The following is a 23,377-nucleotide window of genomic DNA, read 5'->3' as shown; positions in this document are numbered from 1 at the left end:
CGTCCACCCACCCGAGGTGGCCCCCAACACTTACCCTCCCTACTTGCCATCTGCGCCTGGCTACTCCGGAAGTGGTCTCTCACTTCTGACTGGTAAACATGTATTGAACATCTACCCACTTCCTGGGTGCGCTGGAAGGAAATGCTATTTTCCGCATACTCTCCATTTTATTTTTTCTCCTGAATGTGGATGATCTGTGGGCTTACTGATAGTGTAGTTAGTTGAATTTTGGTTAATTAAGGTTTCAGTATATTTCTTTCTTTCTCTGGGAAGTACATCCTGTTGTCCTGATCAATAATGACCATTCCTAAGACTCCTTCCACTTCCATTACTGGTGATGCGGAGGCTGTGTTCCGTGGTGCCTCTGGGCAGGCCAGCCAGAGGTTAGGTGGAGGGCAGAGGGGCGCCTGCCCCTGGCTTAGCATCTGCACGGCCTCAGCTGGTCCAAGTCTTCGCCAGCCCGCGCGTCAGGACCCCGCACCCACTTCCAATCGCTGCCTGAGTCTGACTTGCATTTGGGTTCATGGTCATCTCAGGGGCACTGTCAGACCAGACGACACTCGAGTCCTTGTCTGGCGCTAGCACAGTGACCCCGCTGCCCTGTGCCCTGGATGCCTCGCTGAGCCCTGCCTCATTGGGAAGCACAGGGCTTCGTGTGCTCCTCCTCTCCAGAGCAGCTCAGTTCTTGCCAGAAGGGTCCTGGGAGGCGGAGAAGTGGGCAGGACTGACAGGGAGCCTGGGCCCACCTTCCTTCTCTCCCAGCACCGGAGGACTCGCCCTTCCTTCCGCTTTCCAGCCACTTTCAGTCCTGCACCACTAAATTGCTGAGACGCAGCACCCTAAATGTAACTATGATATCATGTGCTATTTTGAATTTTTAAAAGAATGTTGCAGAGAGCGAGAAATAACAGTTGAGCAGCTGGAAGTACAGGCCCTGTGGATGGTTTAAAATGCTAGAGGAGGTTTTTGCACTTAACCGATTGTACAAACCAGGCGTTTTTAGCTTGGGATCCATAAGTGCCAAAGGACTGATGGGACTGATGACCTCTCTGAAATTAAGCCCATAATTTTCTGGGAATATGCTGGTGTTCATTGTTTAAGGAAGTGGATCCCACCTCTCATTAGATTCTTGGAGGCATCGAGTCACCCAGAAAGTTAAGCACTGCCAGGCCAGGAAGTGTGTTATCGTACATTCATCTAGAGAAACACTTCCGGGGTTAAGGTAAAGCATAAAAAGAATATTCTTCTGCCCTGTGAAAATACAGCACTTGTGGCATGACTGCCCAGGAGCTGATGCTCAGCCCTGTGGAGCTGGCAGGAGAATCACCTGATTTTCTTCCACTTTATGGATGAGTGGAGCGAGGGCTATGATCTCAGATGCCAAGGTCACGAGCTCCTGTTTCTTCTGTCTCGGAGACATTTCTTGTTGTTCATTAGACAGTTTAATAATTTTTGAACATTTTCTTTGGACTAGGCTGTGGGTTTTAGTCTTACTGTTCCCAACGCATCCTTTTAAATGTTGAACATTTTGCAGTATCCATGAGAATTAAATTATGCTAAAGTTGCAGTACCTTCTCAGAAGTAATACTTCTCAGCTTACCCTTTTCGCGTACTTCGTTAATTGGGAACAAAGGCAGTCTTCCTCTGACATCTTGGTGATACACCACTCACCTCTCGGTGAATCACACTGTACATTTTAGCCTCATGGTAGCAATATATATTTTTATTTGTAAAAAATACAGAAATATTATGACATTCGTACATTGACCACATTCATGCGCATGCCAGTAAAAAGCTTGCTGCTCACTGGTTGAGAACTGATGAGCTAGATTTTGGACTAGGTACTAGGGACTCAGTATTTATTCTACATACAAGATAAGGTCCTTGACTACATGGAACTTACCTTACATATGGGAGACATCGACGAGTAAAATAATTTCCTATAGGGACAAATGTTAAGAGAAAAAACATTTAAAATGATAGACTGGAGAGTGAGTGAAAGAGGAGGTAGGCTGTTTATTTTAGGGTTCATGTCTTTGAGTGATGACAGGAATCACGAAAAGCAGGCCAGCTCATGGGGAGCGGAGGGAAAGATGTTCCAGGCACAACGGGCATTGCAGAGACCCTAAAGAGTCCTGCCCGGAGGCGCAGGGCACAGGCACGGACCACTGCGGCCGGACGTTAGGCAGGGTGGGAGTGGGGCAAGGGGAAGCCAGAGGGCTGGGCCGATCCCACCGGGTCTCCCGGGCCAGTGTCGCGGCTTGGCCTCCTCCTTACTGCGCTGGGAAGCCAGTGGAGGATTTCAAGCAGGAGAGTGGAGTGTGATGTCAGAGTCTTTAACAGCAGACGAGCAGGAGCGAGACTCTAGGAGGGCGGGAGTGGGAGCGAGCAGGAGGCTAAGATGCGGCCTGCACTGACGCCACAGGCAGGAGGCGGGAGTGAGCTGGCCGAGTTGGGGAAGGTGGGCAGGATATAGAGGAGAGGCGACCCGGGTGCCCGCACACTGGGCTGCTCCTCGCTCGCCTGTGCCGGAAGCGCGTGGCCGTCCCTGTGTCCGGCAGGCCCGAGGAGGTGGCCTCCTCCATCAGTACCGCACCGGATCTGGATACCACACATTCTTCCATGTTTTCACAACCTTAGCGCTACAGGCCATGGGAGTCCAGCCCTTCAAGGGCTTCTTCCCAATAAATATGAAACCAAGAAAGTTATTTCCTCTCCGTGTGCTTCCCTCCTTCCTCTCCCTGCTGCAGAATGAGGAAACAGGCTGGGGCTGAGAACAAACCACAAGAGCTGTCTCCGTGGTCCAGCTGAAGAAGGGAGCCGGCATCTTGCCTGTCCCTGGGAAACCCTGGGTTTGGTTTTGTTTGTCTTTTGCCTTGGACCTGACCAGAGCCAGGTCTCTCCTGGAAAGTAATCTCTTTCCCTGCCGTGGGGCTTTGCATCCAGCATCGGGATGTGGTAGACACCCAAGCCCTTGAGGCTCCTATTTCCCAAGCCCATGGGATCGCCCCCAGCCTGTGACCTCATCCACAGAGGAACACAGGTTCCTGGGAAGGTTCTGCCTTGAGCCCCTCAGCACAGATACTAAAGGGCCCCTGTCGAGTTTCAGAGGTGTGACCAGTGCCAGAATCCCCACCAGCCAAGCCCCGGGGGATGCTGGTGCCAGCTGGCCCTGATCCACACCAGCGATGGCTGGGTTTCTGTGGGTCTCTGTGTACTGAGCTGGCCTAGTTCTCCTGGATGAAAGACGGCCTAATATAAACTGAAAATGTTATTAATGAGCAGCACTCAAGAATTTCCTGGGACTTGCCAGTGATTTGGGGGCCTCTGTGTGAACAGGGAGAAGAGTGGAACTTGTTTTACATGGATTAAGGGACCCACGCAGTCATTCCGCAGGGCCTCGGAAAGGCATTCGGGGCTCGGTGAAGGGCTTTGGGTCAGTTCCGGAAAGCCTTGATTGTCCCAGCTATGAAATGAAGGTGGTCACAATTCCCGTCTCATCGCAAGGTCTGAGGACTACACGAAAGATGCATTGGACGTGCTCAGCAAAGCCCCACACGTAGTCAGAAAATGTCTTGAAGAGAAAAGTTGAGGCGCTCATCCCTAGACGTGGAACCACAGTGACTGTGTTCTCTGGTCAGAGAAAGGTGACGTGGAGTCCGGGCACGTCCAGCACGGAGTCCTGGGACTGGCCGCAGTCCGCCTCTGTGGACAGCCCCGCTCTCCTGGTTGGCCTTGAAGAGATCACTGACAATTCACAGTGGACCGAAAGCTCCAGAGCACCTGACCAGCCCAAGGGGTCACCAGCTTAGTATCTTACCTCGCTGCTTTACTGTACGTAAGTACAAAGCAAGGTCATGCGTGTGACCGGGGAAAGTCAGAAGCATGGTCACAGAGAAGCGTCCTTTGGTAAGGTGAGGGTCAGATCGCCTCGCTTAGTCCAGCGCTCTGGAGAGGCACAAGGCTTATTGAGCTGAGCTGCTCACACTGCTTTCTGTCCCAGCTACAGAGCCTCAGTTGGGTCCAGGCTGCTTTTAGAAAACGGGAACTCTGGCTGTTTTTGTTGGTTTGCTTCTTTTCCTCTCTCCCTAAGCAGTTCAGGTCGGGTTTACTGTGTACCAGGCGTGTTCACGTGTTCTGTTATTCAGTCCTGGTGACTCCAGGTCACTCTCACTTGGGACCAGAGACCTTCGGACCCGCTGCATGTCCTCAAGCACTCGTGGAATTATTTCCTGTGCCTGGGGTCTTGGCTGAGGTTAGCCAGCCTCTTCCACAAAAGAGGTAGAGGCCGAATGAGTCCTTCAGGGATGGATGGAAGAGAAAGGCCTCACATTCTGGAGATAAGGAGTATTGGAATTCAGTTTGCAGTTGTTCCCTCAGGAGCTGCTACCCTGCACGACTCATCTGCAAAGGAAGGGCTTTCAGAGCTTGCTCTGCCTCAAGTTCCATGAGGAGGAAACACACACACCGTAAAGCCCCAGTTCGCATGTGGACAGTGGAGGAATTTTCCCAGAAGGGGACCCCTGCTGTGTACCCCTCCTCTTCTCGGTGCAGGAAGTCAGAGTCTCTCTGACGCCCGCGGCCCAGTGCAGGGACGCAGCGGCGCAGGCAGCAGTGTTGCCATGGAGACACCATCAGCGGCCAAGCTCTTCTCTGAGGGCTCACTGTGTCTGCTCATCACGATGCTGAATTAGCTATCTGTGTGCTTGGTAGGCAGCTTCCTCGCCGGCTTGTGAACACATTTGCATACAACCCAAACTCCTCCTGGACTCACAGAGTTCAGCAGTGCCATCTTGTCAGCTGTCTTGATGGCACCCTGTTCTATCCACCTCCTTGGCTTTATTCACCTGCCAGGACTATTCCTTCCTTCTCTGCGTGCCTAGGAACCTCCTGCTCAGCAGGACGGTCCAGCTTCCCACGGGTTCCCTCCCTGTCATCTGGTATTACTGGGGAGCCTTCTGAAGATCAGCTGCAAACATCACCCTGCTTCTGTCTAGACTTCAGCATCTGTCACCTCAGAATAGGGCCATGCTCTTCAGTGTCCCCAGGAGTTCTCTCTGCTTTGAAATTTATGGCCTCATTCCTCGTGGCTTCATCTTTGTGTTCAGATCAGACAGGGACTGCTCACTGTTCACCACACCTACCACAGCCCGTGGTGTGAAGTGATGCTCAGTGGATCATTGTGTAAGAAATGCCACCAGCGTTTGACGTGTTCCGGGTCCCTCGGGCACTCACAGTTGCCCCACACTCTGACCTGTGTTCTCACTGCAGTGGCAGCTGCACCTTTCTGCTGGAGCCTGCTTAGCTTGTGTTTGGTTGGATCAAGGGCCTCAAAGTGGCCTTCAGCCAGTGACCCCAAGGAGTTGGTAGGTGAGGACTCCACCTTCCTGATTCTCGAGTGCGCCACATCTGGGGACTATTGGGCACTCTCTTCCAAGGTCCCTCCTCGTTGCCCAAAGCTGTGGACTTGCCGCCCTTCTCCCCTTCACTTCTCTCCGTGGAGTCGCCTCCCACATCCTCCTTCAGACAGCCGTGAGGGTCCCATTCCGGGGAATCCAGTCTAAGCCTGCCCCTCACTCGTGCTTTGTACCTGCAAATAAAGGTGCGGTAAGAAAGCTTTAAAATGTGTGTTTCTGAGCAGTCATCCAGGAAGTTTATTTGTAAAAGGGAATGTGTTTCCACTGCTTGAAAATTACAAGATAAATGAAGTATCTGCTGTAGGGCCCTGTGCAGTTGGCACACTGAGGAAAGGGAAGAGCAGCCACTGAGAGTCCCCTGCACCACCTGCAGCCCTGGGACAGGAGCCTCTCCCGTGCAGATGGCCAGAGCTCCAGAGCCAGCAGCCGGGAGGGAGCGGGGCAGGACCGGCCCGTGTGGTGCCAGCACTCAGCTCACTGCAGCCTCTACCCAGCTGGGCCTGTCACGGTCGCCGCCCTTCAGCTTCTGTGTCTATTAAGAAACCTTTTTTCCTTTCTCACAGAGATAGCAATCTCGTTTCCAGACATGACGAGTGTCAGGGTTCATGCCTGGGTCCTTCAGACTGAGCGTTTGCCAGCAGGGGATAAACAAAGTATTGTGACTGGGGGAGCGAGGGAAGGAGCCAGAATGGCTGCAAATAACAGGATATGCTGGCGTCTGAGTATCTGGACGGGAGATACAGGAATTCCGAGGAGACTCGAGTTGGGGAGAAGGGAGGAACTTTCCTACGCCCACTGTGATGGCAACGTCCCCAAGTTTCACATCTCTGCTTGGGCTTTGGGACACACAGTGGCTTAGCCAGTTTGGCCACTGTGATCAACCAACATAGACAGTGCTGGGGTGGAGGAAAGCCACACTAGTGGCTCTTGAAAATGACTAGGGAGTCCCTTTCCCCTTGGGGCCTTGAGTACCTTTCCCTCTCCTGGGGAGTGCTCTTGCCATCCTATTTCTCCCAGCTGCCTGACAGTCAGCTTCTGATTGCAACTCAAATGTTCCTTCCTTGGGGCTGACTGTCCTGACCCCTCCTTAGTGTCGTTATAAAACTACTTACCTCAGCCTATATGGGGCGACCTCATCTCTGTTTCCATGACTGTTATCTGGCTTCCTCACTTGGCTGCAAGCTCCACGGGGGTAGGGAGATCGTCTAGTTTAATTATTCTATGTCCAGCATCTTAGTACAGGGTCCAGCACACAACTGATTATTCTGTCGATGACTATTTGGTTGGTTGGATAGGTGGATGGATGGTGGATGGATGGATGGATGGATGATGGATGATGGATGGATGGATATGGATGATGGATGGATGGTGGATGGATTTGTGGTAGATGGATGGATGGATGGAAAGACAGATGGACAGGTGGGTAGATGGATGGATAGGAGGAAGGAAAGAACATTGGACCACTCTTCCAAAAACAGGGTAATAGACAATGGTCTTGGAGTCGAACAACACAGGTTTTAATCTATGTAACTTTGGTCAAGTCACATAAGAATTTAAACCTAAATTTTTATGTCTGTGAAATGGATAAAATGCCAGCTTTACTGGACTGCTGAGTGTGATGAATGAGCTAGACTATGTGAAATAGTATGACTATTATAAATTTGCTATAAAAACCATTATTTTGCTATAGAGCCTAGCCATGAATTCACCCTCACCCCCGTCCCCCAGACGAAGTAGGACCCTGCAGCTCACAGGGGGACCTGCCCCTCCAAGGGCATCCTCACTCACTTCAGCCAGGCCCTGCCGTGCTCACAGGCAGATCCTCCCCAGGTGCTTCATGAGCCTCCTGGAGGAGCCGAAGTGCTCTGTGGGGTCAGAGGCTGATTGCCCCAAGAGCCTGTGGAGGGAGCAGCTGAGGTTCCTGTGAAGCTCACCTTCTGCCCTGACTCGCTCAGGGCAGGGAGGCCTCAGCAGAGTCTGGGCCAGCAGTCCTTGCTCCTGTTCCCACCTCTCAACTGAGCTCAGAAGGCAGGGCTTTGGCAAACATGACCGCTGTCTTCTATTTGCCTACTTCTTAGGTGTCCTGCAGCCCAGTAAAACTCTCTGCACCCCAAATACTTGATTCCTTCCTGAGCAGTGGGAAAAGTGTCACCAGAGGCCAATCAACTCAAAAAAGAATGTTCGGTGTATTTTAGGAGGGGCTTTGTCACAGGTGACCAGTGGGTGCTCTCCTTGGAAGCGGGCAGTGGGGCAGCAGAGCAGCTTGAGCAAGCGAGCCCCCCAGCCCCCAGCCGCTGCACAGCCTCTCCTGGGCAGACCCGCTAGGAGCTCTGAAGTGGTGCGAATATCATGCTGCTGATATGTGGCCGATATGCAAAGACACCATCCAGCGCCAAGTCTCTGTGGTTTTCTTTTTTTGTTTTCGTACCGGGGATCCAACTTGGGTCCTTGCGCTCGTGGTGTTCAATTATATATGCCTCATCTCTCTCCACTTCACAGAAAATGGAAAGTTGATAGCTCTTAAAATCTGGTTTTCAGATGTTTCTTATCTTTTAACTCTGTGATACCCACAGGCATATATGTAACTCCCTTCGGTAAATTCTTGGTCCTGCCACAGTGTGCTAGATCAGAGCAAACCCATTTATCTGGATGACTAATGTACATCCATTTGCTGGAGGGGGTCTGGCTCTTGCTTGGCCATTCTGGACCAGAGTCTTGTCCGCTGGCTCTCGGTGGTGGGGAACACGTAGGTGGAGTCTGGTCTGCAGTTTCTTAGCGCTAAGGGGAAAGGGAACAGCAGCTGTTTCTGTTTAGAAGTGATTATCTTTGCGACAGTGAGTGTTGTGAAATTTTTTCCTTCTCCTTGCTTATCTTATAATTCCTGATTATTTTGTATATCAATTTTCTGTTGCCTCTTTTTTTAAGGATAAGGAAGCGGTACTTTTAAATCATGATAAGTATAAAAGAGGAGGAAAATGTTGTCCCTTTTCCTCTTTATCGTTACAAATCAAAAGAGCTATTCTTTTGCCTGTAGCAAGCTGGGCCCGTGGAAGAATTCAGATGTGTGGGACCCATCTGTTGTTAAGGAAAGCGCCTGGAGGACCTGGGTTATGTTAGCCCCTTGTCTTAACCAGAGTTCGCATCCCACACGTGTAGGACACTAGCTGCCTGGAGAGCTTCCATGCTGAGCGAGCCTGTTCAGCCACTTAGTTTGTGCTAGGACTCAGCCGCCTTCTAGGTGTCCCATCCCTTGGCCCTGTGTGTGAACACAGCCTGAATGTGGTCTGGCTGCAGACGTAGGACTGAGGAGCCATAGCCCCAGGGAGGTGGGAAGCAGGAGGAGAGGAGAGACTCTGTCCTGGTGGCCCGTGTGGTCTTGCCTGTCCCCAGCACCTCTCTGCACACATGCCTTGGAAGGTGCCCTGCTGAGTGACAGGCGGCCTGGGTGATGTGGGAGCTGCAGACGCCTCGGGTGGGCGGGGTTAACACTGAGCCCCTGTGGTGGCTGGGAAACTGCATGGCTCAGGGCTGCTGAGACCCCAGTCTCCTGGGCCCTACTGCAGAACCCACTGAGTGACGGCCCGCTGGCACGCTGGGGAGAGTGCCGCCTCTGGGTCCTGCTCACCCTCGATAGTCCATGGCTTGGTGGCCCCCTCCACTCCCAAGCATCACCGTGCAATGTCTTGGCAACCAGACACAATTTCCTGCGACTGGAATCATTTTTGTGCTAAGTTTCATGATTAGGAATGATCTCTTAAAAGCTGTCAACAGCCTCTATTTTTTCTTTCCATCTGTGCAGTTATGAGACATTGATTTCATATTTTGGTACATCTTAGAAATGACAGAGCAGTCTGGGTAGTGTGGTGGTCTCCACACTTCCGTCTTTGGACCCTAACGACCTGAGGTTCGTGAACTTGCCCGGAGCCTGGAGAGGCGATCGCACAGGGCAGGAGCAGGGGTTGCAGTCTCCTTCCTAACAGCGGCTTGGACAGCTCTGTTTTGTAGATTGAATTTCTTCATGCATATGAGCTCTTTTACAAAAATTAAAGAAATTTAAAATTTTTTAAGTTAAAAAGAAGGTAGGTAAAAGAGAAGGAAAAGGGGAGAAAGGACTTGATGATGTTTACAGTCCCATCCAAATCTGGATTTCTGCAGTTTATGGCTGACACTTGTCAGAATCATGTTCTGAAGAAGAACTCTGCCTCCATCTTATCAAGTCTCACGCGAAACCAGACCTTGAGGCCCAGGGTTCGGGGTGCAGATAACCTGTCAGCACCTCCAGGGTGGATCTTTCCTCCCCGTGCCCCGGCTATGTATAACGGACTCTTGCACATCCCAAGAGCCCCGTTGCTGTCATGCACCGCGTCCTTCCCCCGAGGTGTGCCTGTGGGTGCAGGTGACCAGACTGTGCTGAGACCCTCAAAGAAAGGGCCTCCACTGCTGCAGCCCACTGTGGCTGCTGGGATGCAGAAGAGAACGAATGAAGACTGCAGCTGGCATTTGCAGAGGTTGTTCAGGGGCAGAGGCTGGAGGAAAGGGTGAGCGGCACCTCTGCTGTCTGAATCCTGGCTTACTCCTCAGAAACCTGTCATTCACAAACCCAATTATGTGCAGGTAGAATGTCAACTCTGACAGAATGAAACCAATGCACTTTTTAGCAAGTTAAACCCTGCTTTACTAGCAGGTTCTATTTTCATAAATATCTATTTAAAAAAGCCAAATCATATACTTCCCCACACACTTGCAAATAGGCATCATTCGGCTAAAGAGCTTTCATCGGTGCCCTGAGACAGAGCTGGCACTGCTGGGTGTGCAGCCCCACAGGGAAAGGATGCTGGGGGCCCAGAGAAGTCCCCTACTTTCCTTGACCCTCTGCTCCTCCCTGAGTGTCTGGGCCTTAGCATTCCAATTTGTAAGCGGAGGTTATTAAACTAGCCTTTTCAAAGGCAGTCGTGGAATCACGCAAAGGTTGGAGATTTTTTGCAAATAAAAATGCCTGGCCACGGGAGTGCCTATTAATTATAAATAAAGAGCAGAAGGCAGGCAGCTAGCTGGGAATATGGCTAAGGCCTTTGTGGTTTTGATTTGCCATTTTTGTTTTCTTTCCTTTTTTGTCCTGGACTTTACCTTTTCTGAGTGAGTTTGTTATTCGAGAGGTTGGATGTTCCAAAGTTGGAAGGCGGTGTGTGTGTTTCCATCAGTAATTTTTTCATTCGGGTCTCAGGTAGAGCCTCGTTTGAGCCCCTGCTCTGCACTCTGCTGAGGCCCTGCCCACCCCAGCCAGGCGGCCCCTCTCCTGCACACTTGCACTTGGAATCCGCTGCCAAGGGCACTGGCTGTGGCCAGTGCCTGCTGTGTCCTCTCCTCTGAGCACCCAGGTGCCTGAGTCAGGACTCTGTTTTGGTTGGTGTCCTGAGCCGGGAGCGTGCTGGGCTGGCAGGTCTGCAATCTCGTTTGTTGGGTGACTAGGTAGAGCCTTTGAGGCTGTCCCCACAAGCTCAGTGAGCCTCACTCCGGATCTGACCAGGGCCTCTGCATTTTGCTTTCTGCTTGTGTTTTGCTTCTCCTAGCACTTCCACTCATTAGATGATGCCTATCAAGAATAAATATTGTGTTCTCCCTGCATTGCTGAAAAAATGAATTTTTCATTGACAGATAATCTAGTGGACTGTATTTGGTTTTTAAAATTCTTTTACATTTTGTTTTTAAAATATGACTCTCTAATAAGAAGCACTAATCACCAAAGAACTTATTAAATTTGCATAAACACCCTGAAATTTTTTCCTCTAAAGTCATAAACTGATAAAAAAAAAATATTCTGAGGAATTACCAAAAAAACACAACTCTGACCTCTTTTCAGCAGCTGACTAAAGAGTTACTGTTAAAATGAGCTCTGACTATTTTCAAATGCAACCTCCAGGGTTTGGATGGAACTCTTTTGAGCTTGGAGATGTTAACCAGATCCAAGGCATGTGCGTTCTGTCTCTGGGTCTTCGGTGTGATAAAAAATTGGGAAGTGGGAAGATCCAACAAACCTAACTTGGCTGGGCTAAAATGATTTACTTTCTTCGATGTACATTTTTGTGTCAAATTTTAGACATAGCACATTCATAGAATAAGGACGAAAAACAACTGACCATCTTAACAGACGCAGGAATAGCATTTGACAAAACCCAAAAGGCATCTACATAAAAAGCCCACATCTGGCACAAGACATGTCCACTCTTTCCACTTCTATTCAATATTGTACTACAGGTTCAGGCCAGGGCAATAAGACAAGACAAAGAAATGAACGACATGAAGTTACAAAGGAAGGAATGAAACTGCCTCTCTCCACCTATGACATGATCTTAGAACACATGCACATACAACTAATAAGTGAGTTCAGCAGGGTTGTATGATACAATATCAGTGTAAAAACTCTTATCTGGTTCTGTTATACTGTCTACTTGAAAATGAAATTAAGGGGAAAATTCCAATTGCAATAGCATCAAAAAGAGTAAAATATATAAGAATCGACCTATAAAAGAAATGCAAGCCTTGTGCCTCAAATCCACAAAATATTATGGAAAGAACTTAAAGTAGACAGACATGAGTAGGAAGACACCCCGCGTGCAGGGACTGGAAGACTTAACAGTGGTGCGATGCCGGTAGTCCCCAAGTTAATCTGCAGATTCAGTGTGGTCCCCGTTGAAATCCCAGCTGGCATTTCTGTAGAAATTGCCAAGCTAACCCCAAAATTCAGTGTTTAGGAGTGCAAATGCAAGGGGCCTGCAAGAACCAGAAGAGTTTTCCAGTTTCCATTAAGGAGAATAGCGTTTCAGGACTCGCATGTCATGATTCAAAACTTACTACAAAACTACCATACTCAAGACAGTGGGCAACTGACATACAGATCTGTGGAAGACACTTGAGAGTCCAGAAATAAATTCTTACACTTGATTTGTGTGTGTGTGTGTGTGTGTGTGTGTGTGCCGGGGATCGAACTCAGGTCCTTGCGCTTGCAAGGCAGGCGGTGGAATCACTGAGCTAAATCCCTGGCCCTCTTACACTTGATTTTGACCAAAGGTTTTGAGATAGATCAACCATGGGGGAAAGATATGTTTTTGACAAATGGCACCAAGACAACTGCACAGCCATGTGAGAATGAAGTTAACTTCTGCCTCATAAGATATGCAAAGATTAACTCCAAATGGATCATTGACCTAAATGTAACAGCTCAAAGCATCAAACTCTAAGAGTACATCTTTATGACCATGAGTTAGGACATGGTTTCTTAAATATGATAGCAGAAGTGCAAACAACAGAGAAAAAAATAAAATGAATTTCATCAAAATCTTAAAAACTTTTGTGCTTTGTGTAACATCATCCAGAAAGTAAGAAGACTACTCATAACTCAGCAATAAAATCACAAATATCTTAATGCAAAAAATAGACTACGGGTTTGACTAGCCATTTTTCCAAAGAAGATATATAATAAGTTCATTAAAATGTGCTCAACTTCAATAGTCATTAAAGAATTGCAAGTCAAAACCACAACTAAATACCACTTCCTACCCACTGGGGTGGCTACCACAGAGAGACAGTAACGTGTGGCACATAGAACCCGCATTCATTGATGAGGGGTCGTATAGTGATGAAGACATTTTGGAATACAGTTGGACAGTCCCTCATAAAGTTAAACATAAAGTAGCCATATGACCCAGCAGTTCCATTCCTAGATATGTACTCATGAAAAATGAAAATATATGGCCATACATGCACACACATGCACACACAACAACAGTAATAAGAACAAAACTTGTACCTGAATATCCAGAGCAGCACTATTGACAGAAGAGGAAAGAGTCCTTGTCATCCACCAACTGGTGAATGGGAAATGGGATCTGCACAGTGGAGTATTACTCAATGATAAAAGAAAATGAGGGATTGATAAATGCTACAGCATGGGTTAACCACAACATCATTTTACTGAAGGAAGCTAGTGTCAAAAGACTATATACTGTTTGGTTTTATTATATGAAATGTCCAGAATAGGCAAACCAATAGAGGCAGAAAATAACTTAATGGTTACCAGGGCCTTGGAGTAGGGGATAAGAGAAGTTACTGCTAATGCTCATGAGCTTTGGGGTTGCAGTATCTAAAATTATATGCTGGTAATGACTGTGCAACTCTGACTACATTAAGGGCCATTGAATCGTATACTTTAAAAGGATAGATTTTCAGAATACCAGCAGCATTCTTCACAAAGATGGAGAAAACAACCCTAAACTTCATATGGAACCAGAAGAGACCCAGAATAGCAAAAGCAATCCTGGGTAACAAGAGCAAAGCTGGAAGCATCACAATCCCAGACCTGAAGTTATGCCACAAAGCTACTGTGATAAAAACAGCATAGCACTGGCACAAAAAGAGACAAGTGAATCAGTGGAACAAGATGAAGGGTGCAAAAACAACCCCAAGCACATTCAGCTAATTGAACTTTGAAAAAGGGACCCAAAACACACCCTGGAGTAAAGACAGCCTCTTTAGTAAATGGTGCTGGGAAACTGGGCACTTGCAGAAGACTGAATCTAGACCCACGTCTCTACCTTGTACTAAGCTAAAATCAAAATCGATCAAAGATCTAAATGTTAAAACAGACACATTTACCCTGCTGGAAGATAAAATAAGTAAAACTCTTGACATCATAGGTGTAGGCAAGGACTTTCTACACAGAACCCCAGTTGCGCAGGAAATAGCACCAAGAACCAACAGATGGGATCATAGCAAATTAAAAAGCTTCTGCACAGCAAAAGAAACAACCAACAGAGTGAAGAGACAACCCACAGAATGGGAAAAAGTTTTGTCAGCTGTTCCTCAGACAGAGGACTGATATCTTGAGTATATGAAGAACTCAAAAAAATTAGGCTTCCCAAAATAAAAAAAACCTACCCCCCCAAAATGGACAGCTGAAATAGACACTTCTCAAAATACAAAGTACAAGTGGCCAATAAGTAGATTAATGCTCAGCATCACTCACTAGCCATTAGAGAAATGCAAATTAAAGCAACATTAAAATTCCATCTTACCCCAGAAAGAATGGCTGTCATTAAGAAATGAAATAATGGGGCTGGGAATTTAGCTCAGTGGTTTCGCTGCCTGCTGCACAAGCGCAAGGACCCAAGTTCGATCCCCAGTACCAAAAAAAAAAAAAAAAAAAATGAAATAATAACACATGGTAGCGAGGCTCTGGAGAAAAAGGAGCCCTTTTGCGTTGTGAGTAGGAACATAAACTAGTACAACTACTATGGAAATCAGTATGGAGATTCCTCAAAAAACTGAAAGAAATTGCATTCAACCCGGCCATTCCCCCTCTAGGTACCTTCTCAAGAGTTAAAAACATCATATTACAGTGATGCATGCACACCCATGTTTGTAGCAGCATGATTCATACTAGCTAAATCTTGGAACAGGCCTATATGTCCATCCACAGATGAATGGATAAAGAAAACGTGGTCTTTATAAACGTTGGAGTGCTGTTCTGCCATAAAGAAGGGTAAGCGTGGTCATTTGTAGGAAAAAAGATCCACCTTGAGGCCATAATGTTAAGTGAAATAAATCAGACACACAAGCTTCGAGATCACATGGGTTCTCTTAGGTGAAAAATCCAAATTATAAATAAAGAGCAAAATAAAAGATAGATGATAGGAAGTAGGGAGATAGAACTTTCTCTAATGGGAAGGGGTCCAAGAGATGGGGAGAGGTGGGATGGGGAAGAGAAAAAGGAAAAAATGAATTAAGATGTGTTCTGTACATGTAATCATTAGGTACTGCAGACGTATACAAAAAAGGTATTTTTACTACAAAAATAAGTAAAAGGGTAGATTTGATGGTGTGTGAACTGTGCCTTAACAAAGCCGTTGTCAAAAGCTTCGTGCACACGTGGAGGTTAGAACCCTGGGACGCCTTCTAAGGTGCCACTGAAACCAGTAGTACAGGCCAGAGTGCACAGGCAACAGCAGATTTTCCTAAAACCTTCTCCATTCTGATCTTTCTGTTTTATCGATGGAAGCTAGAAACGGTTTGGGGTTGCTGACATCAACGTTTTTATTGCTTCATCATTTCTGTAGCCACAGATAAGGGAACAGATGGTAGCCTTAAAAGAGAAATGTTCAGTTTGGGAAGAGAATTTTATCTTTGGCTGCTACCTTTTGAAATAATTTAGATGCATGATCTTCATGTGTATTTCAAAAACTAAGAACATAGGGAGAAGTTGGGTTTCTTATTAGAATTTCAAACCAGGGACTTTTAGTGAAGGTGAAAATGTCTTTTCCATGAGATCCTAGGGCCAGATTTGTTTGGTGGGGGGGATATATTTTCTCTTCTTGTGGAAAATTTCACCTGCAGCTCTATAAAAAACCATTTTCCATGCCTTAGAGACCTTTTATGAAAACAAGGTATTGTGAATGTTCGTTAAATCTGGTGGTTTCCTGGTCAGCGTGCGTGTTACGCATATGTCATTGGCATCACAGTGCAGGGAATTGTGGTCCACACCCAGTGTTCTGTGCAGTAAAGTAATTACATTTCATTCCCCTTGGAATATTGATTTGGAAGAAAAGGTTGGGGCCTGTGTGCATCTATCCTTAGCAGGCCCCTGACCTTTCACCCCGTTTTCACTCTACACACGTGTGCCACACCTTCTGCAGAGAAAGATGTGCTTGGGGTCAGAGCTGGAGATGTCTTTGCCAGAGCCCATTGCCAAGGAATGTGTCTATGGTTTGGAATACAGGGGAGAAACTGCCGCGGGGAAAAACGGTTTCTTTTTCCTTCCTTCTCACCACCACCTCTGCTGCCCGCAGGAAGATCTGCCTGCACTGCAAGTGTCGCCAGGAGGAGCACATGGTGACCGTGATGCCTCTGGAGATGGAGAAAACCATCAGCAAGCTCATGTTTGACTTCCAGAGGAACTCGACCTCAGACGACGACTCGGGCTGCGCCCTGGAGGAGTACGCCTGGGTCCCGCCGGGGCTGAAGCCCGAGCAGGTACTGTCCCGGGTGCGGGGCCATGCGCTGTGGCTTTACACCTGGACCCAGTGGTCCTTCACATTCCTGCTCAGGAGCAAGGGTCGAGTTTGCCGACTCGGGGCAAATGAGGTGGGGTCTGAATGAGTTAAAGATGCCAAGGCCTCAGTGGAAATGAGTGAAATTGATCCTGGAGTGATCCCTTGTGATTCATTCCTATGGCTACTATTAACTCCTCACAGGTCGTCTAGAAACATCTCAGAAATGTTGGCTTCGAAACGTTAGGTGGCAAAACATCATTTTTGGTGGGGAGAAGCAGAGACACAGCGCTGACCATGAGTTGCAGTGCTTGGTTCTTTCTAAGAGAGAGTGAGGAAGTGGAGTTGCCTCATTCGGCCTGGTGATTCACACTGTGTTTAAGACATTGACATTGCCGAAGTATTTTGGCACTGCCCACAAGCTGTAAATATTACTGGCTTGATGCGGAGAACTTGGTTTCTTTCCATTGCAGTGCACTTTTCTCAGTGGTACACAGCTTTTGCTTTGCATTTCTTGGAACTTGGAATCTTCTCTTCCATCAGCCCTGGGCTGGCTTAGCAGCATGTGTGCCAGGCGGGAATTCTCAGCATCTTTCCTGAGAGCTACTGGTTGTCTTCCCCTGGCCTGTTCCATTCTTTCTCTGGCAATCTCTGTGTCCAACAGAAGCTTTGAGTTGGACAGCCTGGAAATTATAAGTGAGGCACTCTAGGTGTAGTGATGGTTCAGGGTGAGTTCTTTTTTGTTTGTTTGTTTGTTTTGTTTTCGGTACCGGGGATCGAACTCCGGTCTTTGCACTTGCACAGCAGGCGGTGAAACCACTGAGCTACATCCCCGGTCCTAGAGTGAGTTCTTTATAATTGAGACAGAGCCAAGAATTCACTGATAATGTCAGCAGAGTGACCCTTCCGCTGTCTGTGCTGTCATTTCTCATTTCCTTTTTCTGTGTCGATGTTGCAAACTGCAGGTGCAGTCGGGTAGGATTTTTTTAACCACCAAGGTTTTGTTCAAAAACTTAATCAGTTACTAGCACTTGAGAGTAAGGATTTTCATGTACAGGTTTATATTCTGTCTTAAAATTTTGAGGGTCTAGAGTAATGATGGCGGACCTTTTAGAGCTTTCAATGATAACAAGCAGTCTACGGCGGCACACCTGCCGTAGGTTCACCTTCGCGGCTCTTCTCGCTCCTGCAGCGGTGTAATTGGCTGGAGATGAGCACTGGCCATGCTTTTTACTCAGAATTGCATCTTACTTAACCAAATCATTCCAAGGTCCAATAAGTCTGTTTATTTTTTTTGTTTTATTTTCCTGAACCCAACATGTGCTTCAGTTTTGTGGCTTCTGTTCTGGTTCCTAATGTGAAGAACATAGCTCCAGCTAGAAACAGCCACAGAAGCTGTCTCCCTGAGAACTGAGACTGTTCTGAGTCGGGATATCTGCAGGGAGGAGTGAGTGCTTTTCTGTGTGCAGTCCGTGGGTTGAGGTTGTAGCTTACATTTCCTCTGCTCCTGTAAAGATTGTCTTAGTAGAGAAGTAGTTTAAGACAATGACAGCATTTGCGTGTTTGTCTAGAAGCTCAGGTGAGGTGGCAGCTGGCTGGTCATCTCCGATGCTGCCCCTGCTGCCAGTGTGAACCCCACACCCAGACAGGCTGTGAGCTGCTCCCTTACCTCCAGCACCTTCTGCAGGACCCAATATTTCTTTTGTTCACTTGAACAACATGGCTTCCTGCTAAATTGTGTGCTGAATTTTCCAAAGGGAAGCTATTTTCAATTTCCTGTCTCAGTAGATTCTTCTCTCAAACCATGAAACATCACTCAGAGATACTCAGATCCAGAGAAAACTTTCTATTCACCTTGACCCTAAGAATAGGCAGTTGCAAAGGCTGGGATCTTGATTAAATCCACCAGTTCCAACTGAGAATCTATGATATTTTTAGAGGCCACTTGACTCATCCAAAATGAATGTCTTTGGGAAGCATAAAACTGAAATTTCTTTGATTTGTTGTGAAAGGAAATGATTAACGCTATTAAACAAAAGGCTAGAATTATGCCAGATGAGAAGGTATCCCATCTATTATGATTCTGTTGTTCCTGGGAAGACTTTCTGTGTTCTCTGTGCTTACTCAAACCTATATGACGCAGATGATTAGAAAGGGAAATTACTCTCCAGAGAGAGAACAGCTTTTCAAGCTATTGGAAGGGTTCTATATTTGCCCACTGCAATGTGAGTCGATATTAAATGTGTCTGAAGTGGTCATATTGTATGAAAGAAATGGGCCTAAATTTTTAAATTATGAGATCTTTTAAAGTCTATTATTTACAGAGCTATTTATTGATTTAAAGGTTTTTTAAAAGCTACCTAGTTCATTCTCAGGTAGAAAAACTTAGGCCCTAAATCCCTTTCCCTAATAAAAATTCTAATGTTTAATGTGTTAGTCGTCAATGATTTGAGAAAAGCTATTTTTCTATCAAGAAAAATTATAGTGCACATAAAAATGCACTGTGCTGGAGGCAAAATATTAATGACCAGTTAAGGGTGAGAGTAATGTGCTTGCATGTTGATGTGAAGCCTCCCATCTCCCTCCCTGGGCACGGGGTTGCTAATACACACACCTTCAGGTGATATTCTTTATTATTCGATTTCTTCTGAGAAATTCCTTCAATTTAATATAATACAAATGAAAGTCATCTCCCATTTAGGAAAGTGTTCTTGAATACGAGCATTTAATTTCATAAAAATTCACTAGCTGCAAAAGCCAATGTTCTTAAAATAGTGTGAAAATGAGAAGTATAACAGATGATGCTGAGAAGCAAAGGCGTTTGTCATATGATTTTAAATGACAGGACCAAAAACTAATCAAAACTGTGCCCAGACCCTTTGTCTCTGCTTACTCCAGATAAGGGCTTCAGTGTCATCCAGAGAGCCTGGGGGTAGTAGGACCAAGAGTCTGTTTTTAAAGTTCCAATTTCCCTTCAACTTGGTCTATAGTGTGTACCCCATGTCTTAGAGGGGCCACGCTGACAAATTTACAGTCGATAATACTTCAGGAAGGATGTGCAAAAATCCTTAACAAAACTAAGAAGGCAGAGCCCAGGATTTAGCTCAGCAGTTCCGCCGCCTGCCTCACAAGTCCAAGGTCCCAAGTTCCATCCCCGGTACCAAAAAAAAAAAAGACTGTAAGAAGGCAAATGGCGAGCAGGGTTTCTGTTCTTCAGTACGTATGGTGGATACTCCTGGCTGAGTGATTCGCTGGAGTGGGTTCCCCGCACAGTGTGCAGTGTTCTGCAGCATCCCTGACGCTACCCACTAGATGCTAGCAGCATCTCCCAGGTGTGACACCCGTGATATTTCAGGTGTTCTGGGCAATAGAGAACCAGTGGTGAAAGTGATGCTAGAAGCTTGAGGGCATCTCAGCGATGTTCTGGCCCAGTGGAGATGGAGAATGGCTGTGTGTGGCACACACTTACGGAGCTCCCACATCACGAGTGCTGCTGTGCAGCTCAGCCCAGCGCTGAGCAGGGTGAGTGCTGGAGCAGGCGCGGCGCCCACAGGTGACCCTGCTGCTTTCACCAAGTGGAAGCGAGGCCTGCAGGGCCAGGGGAGCCTGGTGTGCGTGTGTTCGTTCTCCGAAGCAGACATACTTTCCCCAGTGCTGGCGGCTGAACCCAGGGCCTTCACACTCAGCTGCATATCCCAGCCCTGTTTGCGTTTCCATTTTGAGACAAGGTCTCGTAAGAAGCCAAGATGCTGGTTGTATGAGCCCAGGTGGGGCCTGCGCATTCAACCCTCCTCACAGGCACTGCCACACCCAGCTCAGAAACGGCCTTTGCCTCTTTTATGTTTCTTAAAAAAGAAAAAACCCCAAATATGAGATATCTCAAAAAGCAAATAAAAACCACTGATTCCCACCAGTCAAGGAACATTGTTTTTCAACCTCGTTATGGCTATGTTTAAGTATCTCTGTATAGAGGAGTGCGTGTCTGTGTTGTTTTGGTTTGGACATGTGGTGGTGCACTGTACTTACTGTGACTTATTATTTCCACATCATGTATTTGAACATTCGAATTCCAAACATCCTTTGTAATGGTTGGATAGTTTTCCGTCGTTTGTAACGTGCAGTGGCACTGCCCACCACTAGGGGGCAGCTACTGTTCAGAGGATTGGCAGATTCCACCAGCATTTGCACCGGCCCTTGAGATGCACGTATCCTAGAAAGTTCCACAGGATCCTGCACAAAGGAGAAGCGCCCTTCGCAAGTGCCAGGAGTGCCCTGTTGAGTGCCGTGGAGCTGAAGGTCTGCTTTTGCCGCCCGGCGTTGCTGGTGTTTCCAGTGTCACATACCGCGGCAGCTGGCGTCAAGCATCCCGCACTGTTACGCCACACGGTCCTCGGGTGAGCTCAGACCTGACCGGTCCTCAGGTGGAGTCTCCAGGGACACATGTGGGGAGAGTCTTCTGGTTACTCCTTTGTGAAAATCCAAAAAACAAAAAAAACCCAAAAAACCCTCCAGTTGGTTCTCTGGAGTGATGTCCTCTCAGTTTACATTCCGATACTCAGAGTCCGTGTGGGCTCTCAGCAGGAGTACCCCAAACCCTTCACCTCCAAGGCTAGTCATTCTACCTTGAGCTGACTTTGCTTTGCACATAAAGTGGCAGGCTCTTCGTCCAGACCTCTGCGCATCCCCCGCCGCCGACTTCCGGGGGGACAGGGCAGGCAGCAGGAGGACTGCCGCTGTGGCCCTGAGCATAACCACCCTGCGGCAAGGGAGAGCACCAGTGTGAGCGGGAGACTGACAGCCCCGCGCCACTCCGCTGTCTACCCGGAGGGGATGCAGTTCCTCCTCTGGCTGTTGTCAGTGATCATTCCTGTGGCTCAGGCATCAGACTAGATGCACCTCCTCACAGAGCTTCTTTTTTCTTTTCTTTTTGTTTTTTTGAGACATATTCTCGCCATAGTTCAGGCTGGCATTGAACTCACAGCAATCCTCCTGCTTTAGCCTCCCGAGTGCTGAGATTATAGGCATGCACCACCATGCCCAGCTTCAGAGAGCTTCTTTGACCCACCTCCAAAGCAGGATTGGGTTCCCAGCCGCATGCTTTGTAGTAAAACCTGCCTTTTTCCTTACTGAAGCTATCAAACTCATAGTTAACTTACTGGTGTAATTATTTGCTTAATACCCCCACCCGCTCTGAGACCCCGAAGGGCAGGGATCTTGGCTGCTCCATCCTGCAGTCCCCTCTCCCCCTGACACCTAGCAGTGCCAGGCACAGGCCAGACACCCAACAGGCATCTGTTGAGAGCAGGTCACAGGCCCTCTGGTGATGTCACACTGAAGAGATGGACGCCAGAGAGATTTTCCCTCCATGGAGGCTGCTGTGTCCGCCACTCTGCTGCCCCTCACTTTGCTCCCTCACCGAAGTCCTTCACCTTCCAGGGCCCTCGCTTCCTCTTGGTAGTGATGACAGCGAAATGGACTAAAGTCTCACTGGGGGTGCGCTGTGGCCCCACCACCCTCTTGAATACTTGCCACCCATCGTCGCATTTGATTCTCATCACCACCTTATCTGGCAGTGCTATTCCCATCCCCACCGCAGAGGCAAGTAAAGCAAGGCCCAGAGACGTTAAGTAACTCGGCCGAGATCACATGACACAGCTAGTGAGTAACAGACAGCTCTAACCCGGCAAGCGGAAGCTGGAACCGGTACTGTCAGACCTGGAGATCCCAAGACTGATCTGGCCCGGTGTGAGACAATGCTTAGAAGTTGCTCAATGAAACAGTTGTCTCTGTCCTGCAGGTCTTGAGAAACAGCAGTGAGTAAGTGAGTGTGATTGCCCTGAGCTGGCACGGAGGGGCAAGAGAATGTCTGGCACCCCAAGGAAGTAGCTGGTTTGGTGGGGAGAGGAGGGGCTGGACCATGGGGCTTGTGGGAATCAGATTCCTTCTCAACAGCTTTTGATAGGATACTTTCTAATTCTGCAGTATGGGAGTCTTCCTGCTCCCAGATCCCTGCGAAGGGGCTGCTGGAAAGGTGACTTCCCTCTGATGAGGCTCTTGAACAGGGCCCGAGGGAGCCACCTGATTCTGAGTTCTCCAGTGTCCTGGGCAGGCTCGGGCCATCTGCAGAAGAACTGAACTCTGCCACCCACCTTCTTGGAGCCCAGACTCTCCCACGACATCGCAGACCCCAGGCCCGGTGAGAGTGAGGCGTTTGTCCCCTGCAGGTGCCCTGGGCGCCAAGAGAGCCTGGCCACAAGGACCACCCTGCACATCTTCCTGGGGCCAGCAGGTTGGCAGGCGGCTCCATCACTCAGCTTCGCAGTCTGCCCCTCGGCAGCTGCTCAGCACCTGTCTCCCGGCTGGCTTGGACCGAGGCTTCTTGGCAGGATCCCACTGGGTCTCCCCCTAACCGGAGGGTGAGGAATGGATTGAAGCACATGCCAGAAGTGTCTGTAAAGAGTGCCACTGGACTACCCAGCTCGTCATTCACACTGCAGATGTTTACTTTGTACCTAACTGTGTATTGGCCACTCTCTGGACATGGGGACAAAGCCGTACAAAAGAAAATTAAGCTTTTGCTTCACTGTATTATAAGGGGAGCGAGTGGGGTCAATACACAATGGTGGTTCTGTTCACAGCCGCTTTTATTCACGGACAATTTGCTCGGCAAACAAGCATTTGGCAAAATTTTGTTTTGTTTGCAAACTCTTCATTGGGCCACACACATGACTGCGGGCACCTTTCCCACACGAACACAAACCTGGCCATCTTTTCTGGAATTGCACAACAAATCGTGAACCAGGGTACCACTGTATCAGAACACATACAAGTGATTGAGATAATTCCAGGATATCATTCGAAAGTGCAGCAGTGTGGATAGTAGTGATATGAACATCTCATGAACGCTTAGCTGTGCCA

The 23,377-nt window shown here is 48.0% G+C and overlaps 1 protein-coding gene across 8 annotated transcripts in view; it reads left to right on the top strand.

The window, feature by feature from the left end:
• The window catches only part of Prickle2 (prickle planar cell polarity protein 2), a 287,253-nt gene that overhangs the window by 200,923 nt on the left and 62,953 nt on the right, over positions 1-23,377 (top strand). For all 8 annotated transcript variants that reach the window (XM_087181640.1, XM_004871601.4, XM_087181639.1 and 5 more), the window contains one exon: positions 16,259-16,442. In XM_087181640.1, coding sequence (XP_087037766.1) covers positions 16,299-16,442 — 144 coding nt within the window. In that variant the 5' untranslated portion in view covers positions 16,259-16,298. Of the gene's footprint in view, positions 1-16,258; positions 16,443-23,377 lie in introns of those variants that run through there.

Source organism: Heterocephalus glaber, unplaced genomic scaffold (genome assembly GCF_053883595.1).
Source record: "Heterocephalus glaber isolate CG9 unplaced genomic scaffold, H.glaber_assembly_v1.0 deba00001472, whole genome shotgun sequence".
Classification (NCBI taxonomy): domain Eukaryota; kingdom Metazoa; phylum Chordata; class Mammalia; order Rodentia; family Bathyergidae; genus Heterocephalus; species Heterocephalus glaber.
The sequence above is the reverse complement of the archived record's forward strand: the minus strand, read 5'-3'. Positions and strand labels throughout refer to the sequence as shown.